This window comes from Salmo salar, chromosome 03, assembly GCF_965601325.2.
Source record: "Salmo salar chromosome 03, fSalSal1, whole genome shotgun sequence".
Taxonomy (NCBI): domain Eukaryota; kingdom Metazoa; phylum Chordata; class Actinopteri; order Salmoniformes; family Salmonidae; genus Salmo; species Salmo salar.
Window position 1 is genome coordinate 10,440,602 of NC_138293.1, and position 17,417 is coordinate 10,458,018.

Genomic DNA, 17,417 nt, shown 5'->3' on the forward strand with positions numbered 1-17,417 from the left:
TTCTTCCCATTGTCTTTTATTTCAGTTTGAAATGATACAAAATGTCCATGTCATGACCGAGCACAACACCACTTACAATGTGTCATTTGAATGTTATAGATATTCATAAGGTGATTCATGGATGGAAAACACACCGACTTAAAAAAAAAAAGTCAGACAAACTGAAGATACAACAAATAAACAGGATAATTATTTAAAATTCAAAATAGCTAAACATGCAACCAACATACTGTATATCTTGCTACAGATATACAGACTCAAATCTGTTTTGACAATGACTTTTTGCATGTACGTGTGGTGTAACATGTGTAGCAAGATATATGTACATGTGGTGTAACAACTAGACAGGCATGAGAGAAAACTGTTGGGCTGATCCATGTAAATTCATCCCTTTTCCAGACCACAGGATCTACTGAACATCCATAAGCATGCTTGAACTAACAACCATTATGTAATAAGAAGGCTTGCTTGATTGAAGGTCCAGCTAGGTCAGAATGAAACCAAGCTTTTATTATTATTTTTTTTTTAAAGAGCGAGAGAAAAAAGTTTATTTCGCAATAGCTTTAATAATAAACGTAACTTTCTTTCCCCCTTCAACATTTGCGCCAGTAACACCTATGGATAGGCACATCACTAGGCTATATCAACGCCACATGGACTGGGCGTGCCAAGACGTAAAGCATTGCATGCATGTTCCCACATCAGGAAATAAAAAGTGGAAGAAAATATAAATATTTAACAGCTTGGAATAGAGAAATTACCAAGTAAATAAAATGGAAGGGGATAAAAAAAAATATATATATATTACAATTGTTGTCAACCAGTGGGATACGTTGGTAAAACCAACTGTGAAGCGTACACACAACGTCCATGTTAAATGTCTATGACTAGACACACAATGCGTGGTGATGAATGCCTGTCAGCTGTTACGAATTGCTTATTGGGGGAGGGGGGGGGGGGGGGGGTTATAGGCCTACAAACACTAGCTAGGACAAAGTGAAGGCGCGTGGAAGGTCTGAAGCCCCACCCCACATGGAAGGAGTCTCCCTTCATCTATTGGTCCTACGGTAACCATAGTTAAGGCATGCAGATCTACTCATCAAGTAGAAAACTTGACATAAATAGCGAAGGTATTTGCGGTATAACTTGGTAGGTATTTGACATGATGTATTGATCATATTCATAATGTATTGCATAAACGTGTAGCAGAAGGTATTAACTATTATATTGTAGAGAAGACATTTCCCATTTCACCATGATGTGTTCGACAAGACGTATATGTGACTTGGTGTGGTTAACAACAAACTTGATAGCTAAAACAAAATGTACCTCCTTTAGCATGATATTTTATACATGATGAATATCAACTGTGTTGTTTTCAACACAACGTAATGCACTGTGACAACTGACTGGCGGTACAGGAAGAGTGCAAACCGCAAAGTCCCTTTCTACCGAGACCTCGGAAGGTGCAGATGAACCCTTGTCGTGTCTCAGTATATAAACACACACAGTATATTAACGGACTCTTAATATCCTTCTCAGGTTCTGGTTTCCAATATGCCGTATGGGATGGTTCCGGTTTACAGTACGGAGCAATATCCTCCACAGCCTCCAGCCCCGCGCTGCTCCTGGTCCTCCAGCTGGACGCCCCGGGGCTGGGCGTTGCTTTCCCAAAGCCCTGGAGTCTGGAGAATCTTCTCCACCAGCTCCTCGAAGGCACACTGGACACCATCCCGCGTTTTAGCACTGGCCTCTGCCAGGGTTGAAGAGCACATTAGTGTTAGGGGGATGCATCAACAAAAACTCACTTCAAAACTATTTTAGGTCCGTTTCGAATAAAATGGGAGCAAAAGTGACAGCGGCTATACGTTTTCAGACTATTTCAGTTTAAGTCCCAGTAGCTGATTTTTAATGCGACAAAATGTGTGCATGACAAGTTACAACGTCGGACTGGGATGGGTTTCTTCCCCCACAGAGTGATGTCTGATTCACCCAGTCCATACATTAAGGTCATTTTCTAAGGAGATATCTTTAATCTTGATTTTCTGACATATGATGATGATCTTGATTTGGGTAATTTAGATTGACATGTGTAGACATACACATTCAGCGTTCATAAAATATGAACGTTCGCATCAAGAAAAAGTCATATATACACACACACACACACCACACTGGGCACTGTGTAGCCTACACGGCACATAGAAACAAAAACATTACCCTTTTCCATAAACCTTTTCCAAAACCTTTAATTTAGTCATTCTAAAATGGAAAGTCTTCAGAAATGCTATAACCTAATTTCAGGAGTCAAATGGAGCTGGGAAATAGAAACAAAAGTAGACATGGGTTTGATAGATGATTGACTGCAGATTTGCGATCGTAATGCAATTCTCCTGGAAGGGCTGCATCCTTCAGTGTTGTGCTGACAGTGGAGATTAGGAATGTCAAAAGGAGAGTTACAGGATGACATCTGTGCTCAAATTCAAGAGTCTGCACACTGTTGTAAAAGCTAGTGTCCAACTGGTATTTACTCACCAAACGGTGAAAGAGATCTTTATGTAGTAGACCCCATTAACTTGAGTATCCGGGTTCTTTTACTCAGACGCCCAGCTATTTTACAAAGACCAAAGAACTTACCAATAAAAAGCATGGAGTGTTTCCTTGCGAACTTAAGGCCTTCGTTTCGGTCAACTACACGGTTTTCCTGAAACAAAAAAACTGAATTGTCAAATTCAACAATGGGTTCACATAACAGGTGTTAAGCCTGTGGAATTTGTAACAGCATCAGATACAATACCAGCAACACAAAACATTGCTAAGTGATACAACTTTATTTGTTCCATTCAACACTGGAGAGAACAATGGCAGCTAGGTGACAATATAAGAGAAGCACAGCTCAAAAACAGATTCATGCCAGACAGGTAGTGACCCACGATGCACTGGGACACCCACCTCCTTATCAATCTTGTTCCCAACCAGCATTTTGACGAGGTCGTTCCGTGTGCAGTACGTCTCCAGTTCGTTCAGCCAGTTCTCCAGCCTCGTGAACGTGTCCCGTTTAGTGACATCGTACACTAACAGCAAAAGAGAGGAGATTAAGTGTCTGTACCTCATCAATATCTACAATTAAAATGTGTTATAACAAGCGCGCAGGGGGGGGGGTACTGAAATCATAGTGTGGAGGTCCACAGTACTAGAGGTTCAGAATTGAGAATGTGAGTTGAACGGAGTATTTGAAATAGGCACCTCATTTTTGGGAGACCAAGGGCTTCTCAGAGTATGACTGCTTTGTCATTTTACATCATCATGTAGAAGATTGTATGGACAGGAGGAACCTGATCCTAGATCAGCATGCTTGGTACATACGGCTCCAGACGTGATACTATGTGTTAACCACTGTTGGTCAAACAAACACTCACCCAGTATGACTCCCTGTGCACCACGGTAGTAGCTGGGCGTCAGGGTCCGGAACCTCTCCTGTCCTGCTGTGTCCTAACAGGCCCAAAAGTCAACAACAACCAGTGTCAATGAGAGAAAGCAGTGTGTCAATCTTCAGCATTGAACACAGAAACGGTTACCCATGCCATGCCAGCGTCAAGAGGAATTAACTTCGTAGAAAGTATCAACACGCAGCATTATGGATAGGAGTATTAACACAACCTTTCAATTAGTTTATGAAATTAAAAAATGTTGATGAGTCACAATTATCAAATTTTGATGAGACTTTGAAGAGCTTCACGTTTAGTAAATACAAAAACAAGTCAATCTTCCCAGGTCCTGCTAGGGTCGTGGATTTCACTTTGGGAGGCCAACCTTCCACTGTCATATCTTCTCTATGCGAAACATTATACAATAGCGCCATCACATGGTGTAATCCCATGGTGCGTGCAACTCTATCCTTGAACAAGCTGTTCTACAGTGCCTTCAGAAAGGAGGAGGAGTCACATCCTTTGACTTCTTCCACATTTTGTTGTGTTACAAGGTGAGATGAAAATGGTTTTGTCAAACATCTACACATACACTATCTTGATTAGATAAGTATTCAACCCCCTGAGTCAATACATGTTAGAGCCACCTTTGGCAGTGATACAGCTGTGAGTCTTTCTGGATAAGTCTAAGAGCTTTCCACACCTGGATTGTACAATATTTGCAAATTATTATTTAAAAAAAATGATACATCTTTGTTCTGTCAAGTTTGTTGATGATGGCTAGACAGCAATTTTCAAGTCTTGCCATAGCTTTAAGCCGATTTAAGTCAAAAAGTGTAACTAGGCCACTCAGCAACATTCAATGTCATGGTTAAAAAAATAAAAAATAAAAAAAGTTAACTGGCTTGCCTAGTTAAATAAAGGTTAAGAACAAATTGTTATTTAAAATGACGGCCTACCCCGGCCAAACCCGGACGACGCTTTGCCAATTGTGCGCCGCCCTATGGTACTCCCAATCACAGCCGGATGTGATACAGCCTGGATTTGAACCAGGGACTGTTGTGATGCCTCTTTCACCGAGATGCCGGGCCTTAGACCTCTGCGCCACTCGGGAACAACTCCAGTGTATCTTTGACCTTGGGTTTTAGGTTATTGTCCTGCTGAAAGGTGAATGTCTCCCAATGTCTGTTGGAAAGCAGACAACCAGCTTTTCCTATAGGATTTTGCCTGTGCTTCGCACGGTTCCGTTTCTTTTCATACCAAAAAAAAAACAAAAAAAACTCCCTAATCCTTGCCGATGACAAGCATACCCATAACATGATGCAGCCAACACCATTCTGGAAAATATGAAATACAACACAGAGTACCAAACATAAGACTTTCTATTCAGGACATAAAGTACATTTCTTTGTTGCATTTTTTTGCAATATTACTTTATTGCCTTGTTGCAAACAGGATGCATGTTTTGGAATATTTGTATTCTATACAGGCTTCCTTCTTTTCACTCTGTCAATTAGGTAAGTATTGCGGAATAACTACAATGTTGTTGATCCATCCTCAGTTCTCTCCTATCACTGCCATTAAACACTAACGGTTAAAAAAATTTAAAAAAATCACCATTGGCCTCATGGTAATGAACACTGAGCTGTTTCTTTCCTCACCGGCAACTGAGTTAGGAAGGACACCTGTATCTTTGAAGTGACTGGGTCTATTGATACACCATCCAAATAGTAATTAATAACTTCACCATGCTCAAAGGGATATTCAATGTCTGCTTTTAATTTATTTTTTTACCAATAGGTGCCCTTCTTTGCAAGGCATCGGAAAACCTCCCTGGTCTTTGTGGTTGAATCTGTGAAATTCACTGATCGAATAAGGGACCTTACAGATAATTGTATGTGTGGGGTACAGAGATGAGGTAGTCATTAAAAAATAATTTTAAACACCATTATTGCACACAGAGTGAGTCCATGCAACTTATTGTGACTTGTTAAGCAAATGTTTATTCCTAAGCTAATTTAGGCTTGCTTATAACAAAGGGGTTGAATACTTCATGACTCACATAATTCAACTTTGACATTATGGGGTAATGTTTTGTAGGCCAGGGACACAAAGTCTCAATTTAAAACTCAGGCTGTAACAACAAAATGTGGAACAAGTCAAGGGGTGTGAATACTTTCTGAAGGCACTGTACGTAGTTCTTCTGAAATAGTACATCCTGGGATGTATTCAGGGGGCAGGAAAGGAACAAACATTTTGAAACATAGGTTACCTCCTATCTAAATGTACAATAACATGGACTCAAGGACAGTCGCGTTGCGTAAAAGAATCAGAAAATGACAATTTGCATTTCAGGTAAAATAACAACCCAATGTCCAACCCCCAGGTCAAACTAGCTAGCAACAGCTAGTTGGCTAAATGTCCATTAACGTTTCATGTGTATTTCAAACCTGCAGCCAAATGAATTGGTTCAGGCTCATATTTTAACCAGCATGTCCTTTTTGCGTCTGGTTTGGACAGACGAAATCAAAATGCGTGTATTGACTCATTTTCAAAACCTTTTTTTGTGCCTGCTGAAAACAACCCTAATGTTGGAGCAAAACAAACATATGTTTTTCAGTGTCTTTTAAAACACCTGAACAAAGTGGATGTTGTTAAACAAAGTAACTGTAAACAAAAAAAAACACTGTTTAGCCTCAAAACTAATTTTGATATCATAGATGGTCAGTCCATAGCTATATGCCTATGATGCTATGCCTATGTTGCTGAGAGTGGTTACATTTATCCGTACCTGAACAAGTATCTGTGCGTTATAAAACGCTCAGAAAGCTCTGATTCAACAAACTTAAAAAATATATATGTTTGTTTATCACCAAATATGGAGTTTTGTTGAGCAACCATCTTCATTTACTCCTGTTACAACTGGTATGTACTTCCAACAAAAGGTCTAAATAAAAAACATACTTGCACCCGAAAAAAAATAAGCCTGTTTAGCACCTCCAATGTAAATCACTCATTACTGCCACACACAGGTCAGAAGTCTACAACAGGCATTTTTTAGTTGCTTGTACATTTTATTTTGACCTTTGTTGGAAGTACATACCAGCCGTAATAAATGAAAATCGCTGCTCAGTGAAACTCCTTATTTGGTGATACTTATTTTTACATTATAATGCTTGCAGAGCTGGTGAATGAGAGTGAGTCAGAGCTTTCTGGGCATTAGAGGTCTATAACACATAGATACTGGTTCACCATCAGTTATTTACCAAAACAGTGGCAACTTGGTTTTTGTTTGCACTGCAGATTGTTTCTTTAAGAATGTGAATTTCCTGGTGTTCACTTCACAGCGTACATTAGCCACACCTAAGAAAATCAGCCTAACTACAGTTTGAATAATACATTACATTTTCATACACTTACCCAAATAGCAAGCTTGGCACTGTTCCCATCCACTGCAATTGTTTTTACTTTGAAATCCACACCTGCATCAAAAAGAGGGAGGCAGGAGCAGACTCAAGTGGTGAACCATAAATATGAATAGCCTAATGTGTGACATAACAACATTCCATTGTCACATTGGCCTAGCAACGGTGTCAAAACTGCTGTTAGAGTGGGAATTCTGTGTTTTCCCCTTCCCATTAACAGTGCACTGGGGCATACTCCTTTGATGGTGGAGATCCTTTAGACTTACCTATGGTTGCTGCTAGCTCTGGGTCAAAAGTATCATCTGTGAATCTCAGGAGAAGACTGTTTGGGGATAGAAGGGCAACACCATGTCTGAGAGCAGGCATTTTAACACTGACACACCAGATATAGGCTACCTAGCCCACAACCTAGAAAAACTATTTAGTTAGTAACTAACAAGGGCTGGGGTGGGTTTGCCACACACCACCAGTTCCAGATAGCTAGCTAGTAGATCAACCAGTATCTGGGCAAACGAGAAGGATGTGACAAGAACTCCTCTGTGCCGAGAAAGCTAACGTTACTCGTCGTCTCGTTTGCCCAGATACTGGTTCTGCTAGACAAAGATAACTAACTAACACGTAGCTAGCAATTTGCCAGCAAATATTTAAATAATCATCAAGTAAGATGATAAAAAGCAAGTGTAGGAAAGAGATTTTCATTTCCAATTCAAAGGACAAACGGATACAGCTGGTTATACAGCTAACGTTAGCTAATGTGTTAACTAAGAAAAGTTACAGTGTAGCTGACGTTAGCTCAAGATAACGTTAGTAGGCAAAATAGCCTTCCTGTAGTGAGCAAAACTTCAAAACAAAGACTATCTTACCTTGACTTTCCGACACCACTCTCACCAATTATCAATATTTTCAAAGTTGTCAACACGTCGTCGTCCATATTTCTTACGTTTTTCTAAGCTGTCTTTTAATCAGTTTTTTGGGGTGTTTGTCTGACGTTGACAGTGCGATTTTCGGCTTGGCGCTATGACCGCTACAACAGTAACGAAGCACTTCCGGTTCGTTTTTTTTCCTCCAAAATAAGAGTACTATCCTGTGAACTGTGTAAAATGAACACTGTTCATTAATTGTGAAGGCAAACATGATCGAAAATACGGAAAAGTTTCAATATATATTATAGTATATTAACTTGTCTCACACCTTGGTTCCTAGTGAATACACCCCTGGATTTTTCTTATGGAACATACATATTGCTGTTACAGTGTAGGAACCATAGTTTAGGTCCATATTTACCAGGGGACCTTCCTGTTTAACCAGTATGATGACTATATTCAGTATTGCCAGTAAAAGGGTGAAGCTAAATCACATGTGCTTATCAGTCAAAGTCTCACTGATATGCATATGAAACATTCTCAGAGTAAATTCAGAAAACTGGGGTTTTGTTTTACACCCGTGCTTTGTGGCAGCCGGTACTTTGTACTTGGTTGTGATACTTTGTGCTGCCTCACTTGTTCTTTGGGCATTTGTTTTTGTGACGCGGTTGCGTTATATTCAATATTGCCTCAGTAAAGTGCTTTGTCCACTCATCTCTGCTCTCCTGCGCCTGACTTCCATGCACCAGCTACACCCACCATTTGACAAAATGACACATTTGTTGTTGACTAAATGTATCCTAACATAGTTAATTAATAACTAATACATGAACAAATGGATTTTGGATACATTGTAATAGTCAGTCAATTTTAGTAGTAATATTTAATGTGACTGCTCATTTAAAAAATATTTAAAATGACTGCTTAGAGACAGTGGATGCACTATGAGAGATCAACTCACTAACCAACCACGCACAAGATGCCAACAACATCCTCTTTCTGTCACACCCTGATCTGTTTCACCTGTCCTCATTATTGTCTCCACCCCCTTCAGGTGTCGCTTGTTTTCCCCAGTGTATTTATCCCTGTGTTTCCTATCACTCTGTGCCAGTTCATCTTGTATGTCCAAGCCTACCAGTTTTCCTGCGTTGCCTTTTCTCCTTTTTCTAGTCCTCCTGGTTTTGACCCTTGCCGGTTCTGGAATCTGTTACCGCCTGCCTGACCATTCTGCCTGCCTGGCCAGCTACTCTGTACCTGTCACGACTTCCGCCGAAGTCGGTTCCTCTCCTTGTTCGGGCGGCACTCGGAGGTCAGCATCGCCGGTCTTCTAGCCATCATCGATCCATTTTCCATTTGTTTTGTCTTGTTTTCTCACACACCTGGTCTCAATTTCCCTCATTACATGTTGTATATTTAACCTTCTGTTCCCCCCATGTCTTTGTGCGGAATTGTTTATTGTAAGTGTATGTGCACGTCGTCTCTGGTGCGCGATGGGTATTGTACCCATTTTTGTTCTGGTTACCGGTGGTTTTTAGAATAAAACTGCTCCGTTGATTACCCAGTTTTGCTCTCCTGCACCTGACTTCCCTGTCGCCAGTTACGCACTCCCTTACAGTACCTCCTGGACTCTGATCTGGTTATGACCTTTTGCCTGTCCACGACCATTCTCTTGCCTATTGCCTTTGGATTTATTAAACATCTTAAACTCCAACCATCTGCCGCCTGTGTCTGCATTTGGGTCTCACCTTGTGACATACTTTCCTACTAACATTACCAAGATCAGGGTAGTGGTTTCTCTTTTATTAGAAGTAATCAAATTAATCCCACACACCTGCAACTTTTTTTAAATTACAAAAGAAATTACAATTGACTGCTTACAAATGAAATGTCAATGTTTGGTTGTCAAATCAGATTTTTTTTTTTAAAACCATAAAATCATAAAAGGGGCTTATTTAGCGCACCTACAGGCTTAGGGTACAGTGGTATCCTTTAAGCTCACTTATGACTTTTCAAATATTACGTAATGCCCTTATGAATGACGACCTATTTGAGCGTCGAAAAGGAGGCTTTTAATTAGTGAATTTAAAATACTCATAGAAATAATGGAGTATATATCAAACATTTAATTTCAACCTAAGGCACAGTATCTCAACATCTGTGGCATTACTGATATCAGAACTATTATTTTTGTATTTTATAATATATAATATTTCTGCCACTAAAATTAATTTTATTAGACTACATTTTTATTTGAATAAAAAATATAATACAAACCTGAATGGCTTGAGTCAGTTTCAAATTTAAAATGTGGACAGTTCAGGAATAATATATTTTTCAATCATAGTCCTATTTCATTAGGCCAAGTTGTAATGGATGGATTACATAAACTAAAAACGAAACATGTGTTGGTGTTTACTAATGAGTTTTTAATGTTTAAAATGTGTTGGTGATTATTAATGAGTTTTCATTGTTCAAAATGTGTAGGTGATTACTAATGAGTTCTCAATGTTTAAAATGTGTAGGTGATTACTAATGAGTTTTCATTGTTTAAAATGTGTAGGTGATTACTAATGGGTTTTCATTGTTTAAAATGTGTAGGTGATTACTAATGGATTTTCATTGTTTAAAATGTGTAGGTGGCTACTAATGAGTTTTCAATGTTTCAAATGTGTAAGGTAAATTGCCAGAGTAGATTTGTCGTGGTAAACAAAGAAATACTTTATTTTGGTTGCATGGAATGATTGTCAAACAGACAAGCCTGCACATGACCTTGCTGTAAGCAGGACCGGTAATACGGTGGCCAATAATGATTGCAACTGAGTTCCGCTGTGCGTGTGATCTTAGCCTGTATTGACGGTTTAATGAGAGATCACCTGGCGGTGAAACAGTGACCAATAATTATTGCAATTGAAAAAAAAAATAACTCTGTTCAGCATGGCATTTACTACTACACGTTTGGTATGCATTTCAACCATTTGTATCATTTTGTACCAGTTTCATCGCAGGTCTTTTATTTTGAAAGGGAATCACAGAGATCACTGCCTTATTCTTGCAAGTTCATGCTTTTACTTGCTAAACTCAGTCAACTTCTGTTATGTTCCCAGAATGCATTGTGAACATCAACGGTCCAAACATTGTGCACTGCTGAAGAAAAAACACAACAGTGCATTAATAATGTAGAAAACAGTCTCAATAGTTGTGTCATATGCAAAACGGAGGAGACCCATTTCAACTATGAGCAGAGTCACTATCCTGGCCTCCACAGCGCTTGTTTTCTCATGAAAGTCCAGATGAAAGGACAGAGACAATGACCAGCAGAGTGGTAGTGACTGAGGCAAGCTGTCAGCCATTAGGCCTATAGGCTTGTTCGCTTCTTCCTGTTAAACAGCGAAGTCAATGAGTCAGCACAAGTACCAATGTGGCTTACAGTACAAATCTCAAATGAAAACAACCAAACCAATGCTGCTTTAGATGACAATTGTCTCTCATAAAAGCCTGGCACACTGCAAATTCCCAGATCAGATGATGCTGTGTGATTGATTGACAGACTTAAATCCGTCTTCGAACACAGATTTTAAAAGAGACAAGATGTTTGCTATGTCTTTCAGCCTGGTCTCATAGACTACACGTAACATAATAAATGGAAATCCGGGACACTCAAATTAGTATGATAAGTTACATTTGGGATGGTTACATAACACAGAAGGTTACTTAAGGCAAAAATGAAAGAGGGTGGTTGGTCGGGGTGGATGGGTAACGTGAACGTCGAGCAACCAAAAAGGTTGCATGTTTGAATCTCATCATGTACAACTTTAGCATTTCAGGTAATTAGCAACTTTTCGACTACTTACTACTTTTAGCTACTTTGCAACTACTTAGCATGTTAGCTAACCCTGACCCTAACCTTAACCTTTTTAGCTAAACCTTCCCCTAACATTAAACCTTTAACCTAACTCCTAACTTTAACCCTAACCCCTAGCCTAGCTAACGTTAGCCAGCTAGCTAATATTAGCATTAGCCACCTAGCTAAATTGGAATTTGTAACATATACGTTTTGGGTATTGGGTATGAATGTGTTTCATCACATAAGATATTGTGTTGAAAATAAAAACATCTGTTCGCAAAATCCACATTTCAACAAATGCTGTCTTACACTGAAACAAAGCATTTATTACAAGAATATTGTTGTTGTATAATTAACCATTGGTGGTATAGGTACAGTATTGTGTGATTAATCTGTAAGGATCCTATAGGGTCAGTTTAGATAAAATAGTACTTTAATAATCCCTTAAAGGGAAAATGTTGCACCAGCTAATACATACAGTACAACACCAATAAATACACAAACAAGAAATCATCAATGGATATTTAAAAAAAAACGATCTTGTTAAAAAGCCTCATAACATAAGGTAAAAAGGATCTGCGGAAACATTCTGTTTTCTCATAGCTAATATAAATATGTCTGCCATTGCACTGCGTTGCTCCAAGCAGATACCGTGGTTGGTGTTGGTCTCTATGCTATTGAGCATCTTGAAGATCTGCTTATCCAGAATGGGCTCTAGATTGTCCTGGTGGGTGCAGACGATAGAACCAGCTTTCTTTGATTTTGTTCAACTTGTTAGCATCATCTGTTGTGATGTTACCACCAGCAGATCATACTGTAGAACAAGACACTAGCCAAAACACTGTTATGAAACATATGGAGCATTTTTAGGCAGACATCAAAGGATCTTAGCTTCCTTGAAAATAAGAACTTTTTTTATTTTTAAATACTCATTTGTCGTGATATCCAATTGGTAGTTACAGTCTTGTCCCATCGCTGCAACTCCCGTACGGACTCGGGAGAGGCGAAAGGTCGAGAGCCATACGTCCTCTGAAACACGACCCCGCCAAGCCGCACTGCTTCTTGAGACACTGCTCACTTAACCTGGAAGGCACTCACACCAATGTGTCGGAAGAAAACACCATACAGCTGGCAACTGAAGTCAGCGTGCATGCGCCCGGTCCGCCACAAGGAGTCGCTAGAGCGCGATGGGACAAGGACATCCCGGCCGGTCAAACCCTCCCCTTACACAGACGACGCTGAGCCAATTGTACGCCGCCTCATGGGTCTCCCAGTTGCAGCCAGCTGCGACACACCCTGGGATCGGACCCGGGTCTGTAGTGACGCCTCTAGCGCCTTTGACCGCTGCGCCACTCGGGAGGCCGGAAAAACAATAACCTTTTCTGAGCCTTTTCAAAATCTATGGCGGTGTTCTCCATAATATGGTATATTGCAAAGTAGAAGCATATCTTCATGATGCTCGCAACACTGTGGGGTTAATTTATAATGCTAAACAAAACATTGTTATTATGACTAGGGTTGCAAAAATCCAGGAACTTTAAACACATGTCGTGGTTTTTCAGAAATCCTGGTTGGATGATTCGGCATTTCCTGCTTATTCCCTCCTGATTCCATGAATCCTCCAACCGGGATTTCAGGAAAACCAGTGAATTTATTGAAAGTTCTAGGAATTTTGCAACCCTTACGATGATCAGAAATACTTATTTGATTTTGACAATCAAACAATCAAATAAATGAAGGTCTTTCATAAATAAGAAACCTTTGAAATGGCAACACATGGAGAACGATAGTGGAGCCAGAATCACCACTAGAGAGCAGCAAACGCTTGACTGTTGCTCTGCAGGATGTGGAGGCATAGGACACTGGTAAATACTATTTAAACCTGTATAGGACACGGGTAAATACTATTTAAACCTGTATAGAACACTGGTAAATACTATTTAAACCTGTATAGAACACTGGTAAATACTATTTAAACCTGTATAGGACACTGGTAAATACTATTTAAACCTGTATAGAACACTGGTAAATACTATTTAAACCTGTATAGAACACTGGTAAATACTATTTAAACCTGTATAGAACACTGGTAAATACTATTTAAACCTGTATAGAACACTGGTAAATACTATTTAAACCTGTATAGAACACTGGTAAATACTATTTAAACCTGTATAGAACACTGGTAAATACTATTTAAACCTGTATAGGACACTGGTAAATACTATTTAAACCTGTATAGGACACTGGTAAATACTATTTAAACCTGTATAGGACACTGGTAAATACTATTTAAACCTGTATAGGACACTGGTAAATACTATTTAAACCTGTATAGGACACTGGTAAATACTATTTAAACCTACAACATATCAAAACTAATGACAGAGAAACAGCAAGTGCGTGTGTGTTTGTGTGTGTATAAGCCTTTCGTGTGTGTGTGTGTGTGTGTGTGTGTGTGTGTGTGTGTGTGTGTGTGTGTGTGTGTGTGTAGGTAATCTGTCACAGCTGTGGAAGGGGGGTGGGTTGTGATGTTGTGCTAGCACTTCCAAGTTCTCAGGAGGCTTTTTCTCCTTCAACAAACTGTGATTTTATACCTGTCTGTTCACACTTTAGTCGAGCCAGACTGCTCACGTCACTACTGCACCTCTCAACACTCCATCACATCCATCTGTGGGAAGACTGGCCGCTATTTTCAACTGACCTGTATTTTTCCTCTCATACTCCTCACAAAAATTACACATTTCTTGAGTCACTTGATTGACAGTGATATGAAAGGGATTTATTAAGAAAGGTGTTCCTGGAACATGTGGACCGATAGGCTTCAGTGTGTGTGTGTGTGTGTGTGTGTGTGTGTGTGTGTGTGTGTGTGTGTGTGTGTGTGTGTGTGTGTGTGTGTGTGTGTGTGTGTGTGTGTGTGTGTGTGTGTGTGTGTGTGTGTGTGTGTGTGTGTGTGTGTAGGCCCACACAATTATACAGGTCATGAACAATTGCTGACCAGCGATAAATAATGTTACATTTAGGTAAATATTATCATCACCTTGCTCCAATCTTTGGTAATGAGAAGACTCTAAAGATGTGTGAGTCATGTACCGAAACAAGACACTTCGGCTCAATGTCAGTGACAAGACCCTGATGGTAACAGATCATCTGAAAAGTATAGCGATAGGGAGAAACAAAATAAATAAAATAATGGGCCTTTTGCAAATGAAGCCATTCTTCGTGAAATAGACTACAGTTCTGCATTATTATTGAGGGCCTAATAAGATACTGTATAACTGTAGTGAAGACTACGTTGTTATTGAGGGCCTAATACGATACTGTATAACTGTAGTGAAGCCTACATTATGTACCTGAACATCTACTCTGTGAAAGTGGAGCCTCAATTTAGTCCGGTAGGGGAGGTAGTGGGACAGTGTGTACCGTCTAATCCACCAATGACTCTGGGAAATTCTACAAAATAATGTCCATTGAGGCTATAAACATTTGACAACGGATACCATTGTTGATTTGTATAGGATGGGGTAAGTTTACCTGCAATGCCATAAAACCCCTCTGATGGTTTGGACAGGCAAGTGGCCAGGGAATACGATGAACACATTCAGCAGTAGCTTTAAAGCAAGGTACACCTTGGGGGATAGCGTGACAGACAGATGGTGTTCTTGCTAAGGTTTTCTGCATCTCTGATGGTGTGGAGGAATTTTCCACTTGCGAAGAAGAACAAAGCAAGGCAAAACAAGAAAATTATCAGAAAATGTCAGTACCAGTCAAAAGTTTAGACACACCTACTCATTCAAGGGTTTTTTCTTTACTTTTTACTATTTTCTACATTGTAGAATAATAGTGAAGACAACAAAACTATGATATAACACATATTGAATCATGTAGTAACCAAAAAAGTGTTAAACACATTTGAGATTCTTCAAAGTAGCCACCCTTTGCCTTGATGACAGCTTTGCACACTCTTGGTATTCTCTCAACCAGCTTCATGAGGAATGCTTTTCTGTAATGATGGGGCGGTGAGTCGGAAGCAGGTGAAATGTTTTAATAAAACAAAAAAACAAGAACACGACACTAACATACGGCAGTACGCCGATACACAAAAACAATACCAACTGGTGAGTGAACATGGGACACTGACATATAAAGCGGAGGAAATGATGAAGGTAATGGAGTCCAGGTGTGAATAGTAATGATTCACTGGTGCGTGTAATGAAGAGTGCCAGGTGTGCGTAATGATGAATCTCAGGACCGGTGGTTAGTACTATGGCGATGTCGTATGCCGGTGGGGAGGAGCAGGAGCAGATGCGACATTTTCCAACAGTCTTGAAGGAGTTCCAACATATGCTGAGCATTTGTTGGCTGCTTTTCCTTCACACTGCGGTCCAACACATACCAAACCATCTCATTTGTGCTGAGGACGGGTGATTGTGGAGGCCAGGTCATCTGATGCAGCACTCAATCACTCTCCTTCTTGGTCAAATAGCCCTTACACAGCCTGGAGGTGTGTTTTGGGTCATTGTTCTGTTGAAAAACAAACGATAGTCCCACTAAGCACAAACCAGATGGGAGGGCATATCACTGCAGAATGCTGTGGTAGCCATGCATGTTAAGTGTGCCTTGAATTCTAAATAAATCACTGACAGTATCACCAACAAAGCACCCCCACACAATCACGCCTCCTCCTCCATGCTTCACGGTGGGAACTACACATGCAGAGATCATCCGTTCACCTACTCTGCGTCTCATAAAGACATGGCGGTTGGAACCAAAAATATCAAATTCTGACTCATCAGACCAAAGGACAGATTTCCACCGGTCTAATGTCCATTGCTCGTGTTTCTTGGCCCAAGCAAGTCTCTTCTTCTGATTGGTGTCCTTTAGTAGTGGTTTCATAGTTTTGATGTCTTCACTATTATTCTATAATGTAGAAAAAAGTTTTAAAAAAGAAAGAAAGAAAAACCGTTGAATGAGTAGGTGTTTCGAAACGTTTTACTGGTACTGTACATATATACATTTTCAGGACGGACAAATGCTTTCAGTGTAAACTTAAATGACTGAAACCATACATAAAGTAGGTAGAAAGATAATGGACCTATATAATTTCTATATACAGTTGAAGTCGGAGGTTTACATACACCTTAGCCAAATACATTTAAACTCAGTTTTTCACAATTCCTGATGTTTAATCCTAGTAAAAATTCCCTGTCTTAGGTCAGTTAGGATCACCACTTTATTATAAGAATGTGAAATGTCAGTACTTTGCAAGGTTGCTTGGGGTCATTGTCCATTTGGAAGACCCATTTGCGACCAAGCTATAACTTCCTGACTGATGTTTGAGATGTTGCTTCAATATATCCACAAATTTTCCTTCGTCATGATGCCATCTATTTTGTGAAGTGCACCAGCCCCTCCTGCAGCAAAGCACCCCCACAACAAGATGCTGTCACCCCCGTGCTTCACGTTTGGGATGGTGTTCTTCGGCTTGTAAACCTCCCTCTTTTTGCCTCCAAACTATGGTCATTATGGCCAAACAGTTCTATTTTTGTTTCATCAGACCAGAGGACATTTCTCCAAAAAGTACGATCTTTGTCCCTATGTGCAGTTGCAAACCGTAGTCTGGCTTTTTTATGCCGGTTTTGGAGCAGTGGCTTCTTCCTTGCTGAGCGGCCTTTCAGGTTATGTCTATAGGACTCGTTTTACTGTGGATATAGATACTTTTGTACCTGTTTCCTCCAGCATCTTCACCAGGTCCTTTGCTGTTGTTCTGGGATTGATTTGCACTTTTCGCACCAAAGTATGTTCATCTCTAGGAGACAGAACGTGTCTCCTTCCTTAGCGGTATGACGGCCATGGT

General features: G+C 39.9%; 1 protein-coding gene across 1 annotated transcript; it reads right to left on the reverse strand.

Annotated features, from left to right (window-relative positions):
- On the reverse strand, positions 1-7,861 carry rab18 (Ras-related protein Rab-18). Its single transcript, NM_001139788.1, is given in 7 exon segments — positions 1-1,753; positions 2,638-2,704; positions 2,953-3,074; positions 3,420-3,492; positions 6,849-6,910; positions 7,120-7,175; positions 7,717-7,861. Coding segments are annotated over 7 exon segments (621 nt in total). The 5' UTR covers positions 7,785-7,861; the 3' UTR covers positions 1-1,580.
- Positions 7,862-17,417: the final 9,556 nt, after the last annotated feature.